This window comes from Myotis davidii, unplaced genomic scaffold (genome assembly GCF_000327345.1).
Source record: "Myotis davidii unplaced genomic scaffold, ASM32734v1 scaffold132, whole genome shotgun sequence".
Taxonomy (NCBI): Eukaryota; Metazoa; Chordata; class Mammalia; order Chiroptera; family Vespertilionidae; genus Myotis; species Myotis davidii.
The window spans coordinates 2,173,107-2,181,794 of NW_006285258.1; the positions used below are offsets into that span (position 1 = coordinate 2,173,107).

The window sequence follows — 8,688 nt, forward strand, 5'->3', positions numbered from 1 at the left end:
TTAAATTATTTCCCACCTAGAACTAAGTCCTTTTATTCTCCAACTCTACAAAATCTGAATATCCTATATAATAGAGGAATATGTTAATTAGCCCAGACGCCTGAGCAGTCACAACCAGTCAGGCGCTGAATAGTCACAACTGGTCAGGCATGGCCCGGGAGTGGCCCCTGGCAGAAGTGACCACCGGTGGGGGCGCGCATGGGCCTGCAGCACCACCCAGCCCAGAGGCCACCTGGCCAGGGGTCGCGAACAGGCACACTGTGCCGCCTGGCCTGAGAGCGGCCCCCGGCGGAAGCAGCCACCAACAGGGGTGCGCGCAGGCCCACGGCGCCACCAGGCCAGGGGTCCACCAGTCCCGGATTGTGAGAGGAATGTCCGACTGCCGGTTTAGGCCCAATCCCCCAAGAATTCCTGGCAGTCTGCCATTCTTGGTGCATCACTCTCACTTTCCAAAAATGGCACCAAATCCAGCCAGACTCTTCCAACTAGGAATGATGTGACTCCTTAATCCTAAGCTGCCACTTAAGTAATTCTTCCCACTGGAGAAGTATTTTCCTAATACTGGCCTCTACTTGAAGTAAGTAGCAGTCCTGATACCATTATAATAACCTGGTTATTAATAATAGGAAAGGAGCAAAGGATAGACTGGATAATATAGGCAAGCCTTTTATGCAGTTAACATTCTCCAAGTCTGTTCCCTACAGATCACTGCAGATGCCTTAGCAGTCACCACCAGTCAGGCGCTTAATAGTCACAACTGGTCAGGAATGGCCCGGGAGTGGCCCCTGGCAGAAGTGACCTGGTTTAGGCCCGATCCCACAGGGCAGTTGGACATCCCCAGAAGGGTCCAAGATTGGAAAGGGTGCACACTGGGCTGAGGGACACACCACCACCCCCGATGCACAAATTTCGTGCACTGGGCCACTAGTAAGTTCATAAAAAACTGTCTTATTTTCACAATGGTTAAGATAAATGTGCCTCTGAAGATTTCTAAACATAAAAAACATAGCTTGGAGCTTTATTTACTCTTCCAGAGCAACCCAGGTCCTAACCAAAATATCACCAGTGAAAATTACCAAATTAAAAACTAATAGCTTTCTAACATCCATGACATTGTGAATTTATCATAGATACGTTGGGATGGAATATGCACAACATTAGAAGACGTTCTACTGGTACCTTATCCTTCAGATGACGTTAACTTTCTTTTTAATTAAGTTATGTCTCTGTCTACTGACTCCACTCTGGCAGGGAGATGGGGTACCACCCAATGGAGCCCAGGTTTTCCACGCTGCCTCTATGACACCTTCAGAGGAGGGAATCCTGATTCATTCTGGGTGGGAGGTGTGAGTAGCTGCTAACACTACCCTGCCTGGGAGAGGAAGGAGTACTTCATTACTGCTCCCTATGTTGCCTCCACTGACATTGAGGGGGTGACCTTCACTAGCCTCCTCTAACACCAGCCCAGCAAAGGGAGGGAGGGGTACCTTGCTCCTCCCTACTCCTGGATAAAGCAAAATCCAGGCTTCCCACATTATCTCTATTGATAATGAAGCGGGGGTGCCCCCATTAACATCTGGCAGGAACGAAATTCCTACTCCCCTCCTTGGCTTCCCTGCCACCAGCCCAGTGGGAGGGTTGGGGCAACTCCTTACACCTGGTGAGGGTGGAAATCTCAGCTCTCCTCTAAGCCTTTGCTGCAGCTGATGGACCCACAGTTTTCCTGTGTGGTGCTTGGTTAGGATAGAGGGGCTATTCTCTAAATGTTTCTATCTTGCTAGCTTGTCCTTTTCTTCTTGGGGTGTTCTGTCTGCACCTGTTGGCATTTCCAGGTTGCTATCTGGGGTATGCGAGGCAAAAAGAAAACCTAATACTCACCATGGTGTCATTCCTTGTGTACCAAGGTCCCTAACCTGTCTACCTTCATTTCTCCACCTTTCAGAGTCTTATGTTTATTTTACATATGATGTCCAGGGTTTTTAGGTATACTTACAGTGAAAAACAGGGAAAGGTACTTCTATCTACTCCTGATGGTTCTGTATCTTCTACTCTATTTTATATAATTCTCCCAATCTACCAGTCTACTAAAAATGTCATTCTCAACTTATTAGTACCCTGTCCAAAAATCTTCCATACCTCCAGATTTACTAGTCCAAACTCATTTGGCTACCATGAAGAGACTTCCACAAACAACATGGCCTTTCCCCTGCTCCCACTATGAGCTGTCCATTCAGGCTAGTAAGTCAGTGTTCTCTGAAAGTGTGTATTAAATATCTCCAGTTCTGCACCATTTCTCATGTTCCTTCTTCCTAGAATTCCCTTCAACATCCTTCTGGCTACCTAAATCCTACCTACCTTTCAGGGTCCTATCTATAATAATAAAAGCGTAATATGCCAATTAGACCGGACGTCCTTCCTTCCAGACAAAGCTGCAGCAGGCAGGAGCCGCAGCAGAGGTGGCCCTCAGCCACGGCCATGACAGGCAGGGGCTGGGGCCAAGGCCCTTGCATGAATTTCGTGCAAAAGGCCTCTAGCTACATTAATAAAGCCCCATGATCTCCATCACCTCTGAACGCTTGCAATACTGACTCCCTGTACCATCCCTCTACATTCTGTCTTATACTGGTATTATGCTTTCATAAGTAAGTTATATCTTCCATTATTTATAATAATGGAACTTTCACAAAAATATGGTTTAGATAGTATCAAGGCTGAAACTCAAACAGATAACCAATAAAAGTAAAATAACTTCCTCTTCCTTCCATTCAGTTAAAACATATTACTCATTGATCAATCCAGTGCCAGATACTGGGATATGCTGATGAGTAAGACAGACACAGTCCCTTCCCTTATGAAGTTTATAATTTAAAATTCACATTCTTAAGCAATCAAATATTTATATTAGAATTACTAGAGAGTATTATTGATAAAACCCATGTTAGCTATAAACTATATTAATATAAATATGGAATAAAAAGCATAATGATAGAAATAAACAAAACCACCAAAACTGTAAGGTTTCTGTAGAATGTGATATGCTGGACTGACAACCTACAAAGAAGCAAACTGTTGGTGTTGGCTGGTTCCAGCAATCTTAATAAGAGAAGGGTGTCCCGCCCTAGCCGGTTTGGCTCAGTGGATAGAGCTTCGGTCTGAGGACACAAGGGTTCCAGGTTCGAGTCCGGTCGAGGGCACGTGCCTTGGTTGTGGGCACATGCCCAGTGGGGAGTGTGCAGAAGGCAGCTGATTGATGTTTCTCTCTCATTGATGTTTTTAGCTCTCTATCCCCCTCCCTTCTTCTCTGTAAAAAATCAATAAACTAGTTTTTTTTTTAAAAAGAGAAGGGTGTCTCAGTGGAAAACATTAAGAAATATCTCATCAGGTATACAGTATTCTCCAAATCAAAAGGAACAGGTAATAGCGGTTATCTCCAGAAAGAGGAACTGGGTGGTGGGTGATAAGGATTGAAGGGACACTTACTGTTCACTGAATACCCATTTGTACTTTTTGAATTTTGAACCATGTGCATATATTACCTATTCAAAAAAATAAAAACATTAAAGCTGAAATGCAATTATAAAAAAATGGGCTTTCTTCAAGAAAAATAAATTCTTAACTAATTTTAAACAGGATTTCTGGAGAGCCTTTAAAACTTTTACCCTAGACAATGACTGATTATATCTCAGGAAAACTTTTTAACTTCCTTTAGCTGCCTGAAAAGACTCTAACACTTCTCTGGATCTTCTGACAGCTCCTAGCCAAACCACCTGCCTTGGTAAGGGTCATCCTTACCTCTGGGCCCTTAGTCTTCTCATTACATAGCAGGATCCTAGATCCGTGGTCAGCAAACTGCGGCTCGTGAGCCACAGGCGGCTCTTCGGCCCCTTGAGTGTGGCTCTTCCTAAGCCTTAGGAGTACCCTAATTAAGTCAATAACAATGTACCTACCTATATAGTTTAAGTTTAAAAAATTTGGCTCTCAGAAGACATTTCAATTGTTGTACTGTTGATATTTGGCTCTGTTGACTAATGAGTTTGCCGACCACTGTAATGTCAACTGTTCATTATACTATCCTATCTAATAAAAGAGTAATATGCAAATTGACCGTCACTCCAACACAAGACGGCCGCACCCATGTGGACTCAAGATGGCCAGCAGGGGAGGGCAGTTGGGGGCAATCGGGCCAGCAGGGGGGCAGTTAGGTGTTGATCAGGCTGGCAGACAGAAGCGGTTAGGGGCAATCAGGCAGGCAGGCCAGGCAAGCGGTTTGGAGCCCGCAGTTCTGAATTGTGAGAGGGATGTCTGACTCCCCATTTAGGCCCGATCCCACACTGGGCAGTCGGACATCCCTCGGGGGTCCCAGATTGGAGAGGGTGCAGGTTGGGCTGAGGGACATACCCTCCCTCCCCTTCACGAATTTACTCATAAGTGCAGGGGCTATGTCTACCTTATTCTTCCTTTAATCTCCCATAGTGAGCATGGAGAAATATAAGTCAATTAATTCTTTCCTCAATCTGTACCTAGTTTACAAGTCAAGGTTTTGTTTTGTTTTGTAGGCATTCAATAAATACGGGTTGAACAAATGAATAAACCACTCTTACTGACTTTAATCACCATTTACACATGCAAAACCTAACTCTATCCTCTTAAATTTACTATCCCAATTCACTACCATTTGCATTATTTTTCCTGCATGAGTCTTACGCACGCAAACCTTTCTCCTTATTCCTACTGCATCTTTGTCAATCTTTTACTTCAATTAAACTAGTTCAATTTCTGCCCTCTACCCTACACTTCTACAACCATTATTCTTAGAGATCAACAGTTTATCATTGTCTGGAAGAAACAGCAACACTCTTCATCCCCATCTTTATGGTACTTCACCAGATTAAGAAATGACTTCTCATTTGAGTTAATACCTCTCAATGCCTCTTCTACTACCCTTCTGCATGGCATGCAATTTCAAACTGTTTCATATCTATCTTTTAAATATCCCAATTTCTTCACCCAGCTTTCTCACATTGATCAATAGAAAAATAATAGTTCCTCCCTCTGGCTATTACAATTGGAAGTGTTTTTGGTTACCTTTCTGAGTTCTCCCCACTTCTCCCCTCAAACTTGTCTCCTATCACTAAATTACCTTTTCAGATTACATAAAGTATATATAAAGAGCTACTGTCTCTTTACAAAATAGTGTTATTATATATATATGTATGTATATATATATATATATATACCCACACACACACATATATATTATCTATATCCTACTCATACTTCAGTTGTGTTCTTAAATATCAATTTTTCATAAAAACTTTCCCTGTTCTCCCCCTCACCTAAGATTAGCTGCTGTGTTCTCCCAAAGCACCCTGTAATTCTCCTTTATAACATTTACAGCACCTGGCCCTTTCTAGTCAGTGAGCTAAATGATAATAACACTGTTTTATTCACAGCTGTATTCCAAGTATCTTGCACAAGGCCTGACAAAATACAGAAAGTTAAAAAATATTTCACAACTAGTTGACTAATTGATGTATTTAAGAACTTTCCTATTAAATGTGAAACAGGTCTACTAAGTTGATGAGTATTTTCAATAAAAAGATAATTTCTCTTTAAAAATAAAGTCTTAAAAGAGAGACAAATATAAAAATGAATTTAGGTCAACATTTAAAATAATGCCATAGCCCTAGCCAGTTTGGCTCAGTGGATAGGGTGTTGGCCTGCAGACTGAAGGGTCCCGGGTTCGATTCCAGCCAAGGGCACATGCCCAGGTTGTGGGCTCGATCCCCAGTGGGGGGCGTGCGGGGAGCAGCCGATCAATGATTCTCTCTCTCATCATGCTTCTATCTCTCTCTCTCTCCCTCTCCCTTCTTGTCTGAAATCAAGAAAGATATATTTTAAAAAATAATAATAATGCCATAATTTCAAATAATTTCCACTAGTTATTCAATGCTTCCATTGAAAAATAATAACCCACCCAGCTAGTGTTGCTCAGTGGTTGAGCATCGACCTATGAACCAGGAGGTCACAGTTTGATTCCCAGTCAGGGCGCATGCCTGAGTTGTGGGCTCAATCCTCAGTGTGGGGCATGCAGGAGGCAGCCAATCAATGATTCTCTCTCATCATTGATGTTTCCATCTCTCTCTCCCTCTCCCTCTCTGAAATCAATAAAAATAGACTTTTTTTAAAAAAAGAAAGAAAAATAATGACCCAAAGAATCACCTTAAAAATTGACACAAAATTCTATTGGAATTTGTAGTATTCTAACACCGATTCAGCTATAATACTGAAAAATACTGTTAGTCGTTAGAGTAGCATTCACATGTTACCTACCATATGTGACATTGTGATTTAACTCGGCTCTTCGTAAGGATTCATCAAGAACATCATACATTAATTCACTTGTCCTGTTTAAAAGATATTTTATTTGCAGTAAAATTATAGTATTATAACCCAATAAAACATAGTTTTTCAAACTTCTCCCTCTTTAAAACTGAGGATCTACGGAAAAGAAGTGAAAAAAATTCATTTTTTGAAGCTATGGGAATGTCACTTTTTTAAAATTCCATTTGTTCTTTTTCATGAGTTTAACTTCCTGCTTTCATTGAAGTTGACTAGTCAATGAAGATAAACATGTCAATCAACTCTTTCCTAAACCTGAACCTAGTTTACAAGTCAAGCTTTTGTTTGGTTGAACACACTATCTTTTATAGTTTTCTTTATAATAAAATATTTCTACCTGTTTCAAGTTACTACAGTAATACCTCAAAGATCCAGATTAATCCAGACAGTACATTTTCTGTATTTAAACCACATAATTTTTTAAAATATTCAAACACTAGTCTTTGAGCAGCATTGAGTTCTTCAGAAAGAAAACTTTAGCTTTCATTTGTGTTAAATATAAAGAAAATTAACAAATTTGTCCATTCCTATGCCATTATGATCACTGATTAGTGTTGCGATAACTGGGTGGAGGTAGATGCTGTAAGAAATGCGGTGCTTTACAGAGTCCTAGCACTCACCCTCCTGCCTAGAAAAGTCCTCTTCAAGATGCCAATGTGAAAACTATGGCTTCTCAGCTGGTATTTTTGTAAGTTTTACAAATTCAAAAACTACTAACAGAAATAAAAACTATTTCAACCTAGCATGCACATAGTAGTCTTAAAGAGAAAGTACACTGTAAAGCAAACAAGCAAAAACATCAAAATAATCTGGGGCTACACAAATTACTTAATCATTTGTATCTTTATCAAAAATTCTTCTTTTTCTCCAATACACAACTATCAAATCCAATCTGAAGTGTGTGTACTTTGATTCCATCTTGATCAAAGTATAAATATCCAGTGAGAATCCATAACCATTTTCTAAAATCCTTCATTTTACTGTGTAAGCATTTCTTCCAGAGAAAATAACCATACAGTAGATGTTACAAATTCTCTCCCTGCCGCCCCCCCCCAATTTAGTAATTCTTCACCTGGATTACAATCTAGTTTCTTAATTATAAAAGCCAATATCTAGCTTTTATAAATCATATTTAACCACATGAAATATAGAAACATTTGCAGACATGATCAAGCTAAATATAAATAACCTAAGAAGCAAAATGCTGTAACACAAGAAAATACTCAAACAATAAATATAAAAACCTATCAATAAATAATTACTAAATTATTTCTTTCAATTAAATACATTAGAATCTGTTATAACATTTTTTCTTCGCCACATTGAGTTAATCATTTCTTAAGAAATATAAGGTTTATGTTAACATAAAATCTCATTAGAGTTGGAACAACAAAGGAGAAAACATTTTAATGTTCCACAACATTGTAAGAGTTCCCATCTTTATTCACTTTAATTGTGCCTAATTTCTATTCAACTGAACCCTTTGAAGGTAAGCGCTCTTAGTCATCTTTGTATGTATGCTCCAAATTCATCCATGAAAGAAAGGGAAGATGATGAGTTACTACATTTAGTAAATTCACTAAAAGCCTCAAAGTTCCGTCCTGACAAAATATGATGGCATTAAATCTTTTTAGAACAGTAAGGCCTGGGTGCATTACTATGAAATTTGTGGTTTTAAAAGAGAATTCCAGTGAACTCCAACTAGAGCGCCACAAGATAGGTTGGGTTACATAAAATAATATGTATTTAGGACAAACATTTTTCATGTGTGTCTGCTCCATGAGATCCCTAGTTTCAATCAGGGTTGAGATTCATAAACACAGAAAAAAGTAAAATAGCAATACACCAAGAGTGATATAGCCCAGTTAGCACTTATCAAGAGTGCAAAGGGCAAATGGATGCTGACAAGGCATTACTAGGAGCGACATCCTCAAGGACAATCCCTTCATAACGATAGGCTAAGAATCAGAATGTAAATGAATCCTACTGCATAAAAGAGAACTGAATCTCATAAAGTCAAAACACTGAAACTCTTCAGGGACTCAAGCCATGGTCCTTACTCTCAAGGGAACTAAAATCTAGTTGGACTTGCTCTCAAATAGTTCAGAAAAAAATGAAAAGAATGTGTGCCCTACCTGGATTGGCTCAGCAGTTAGAGCACTGGCCCTGGGGTTTGATTCTGGTCAAGGGCTCGTACCTCGGTAGCAGGCTCAATCCCAAGCCTGGGTCAGGATGCATGTGAGAGGCAACCAATTGACGTCTCTCTCACCTCTCTCTCTCTCTCTC

At 40.2% G+C, this 8,688-nt stretch overlaps 1 protein-coding gene across 4 annotated transcripts in view; it reads right to left on the reverse strand.

Annotated features, from left to right (window-relative positions):
* Positions 1-8,688, reverse strand: part of AP4E1 (adaptor related protein complex 4 epsilon 1 subunit) — a 67,345-nt gene that overhangs the window by 35,681 nt on the left and 22,976 nt on the right. For all 4 annotated transcript variants that reach the window (XM_006756001.2, XM_006756002.2, XM_015558929.1 and 1 more), the window contains one exon: positions 6,334-6,407. In XM_006756001.2, coding sequence (XP_006756064.1) covers positions 6,334-6,407 — 74 coding nt within the window. The remainder of the gene's footprint in view (positions 1-6,333; positions 6,408-8,688) is intronic.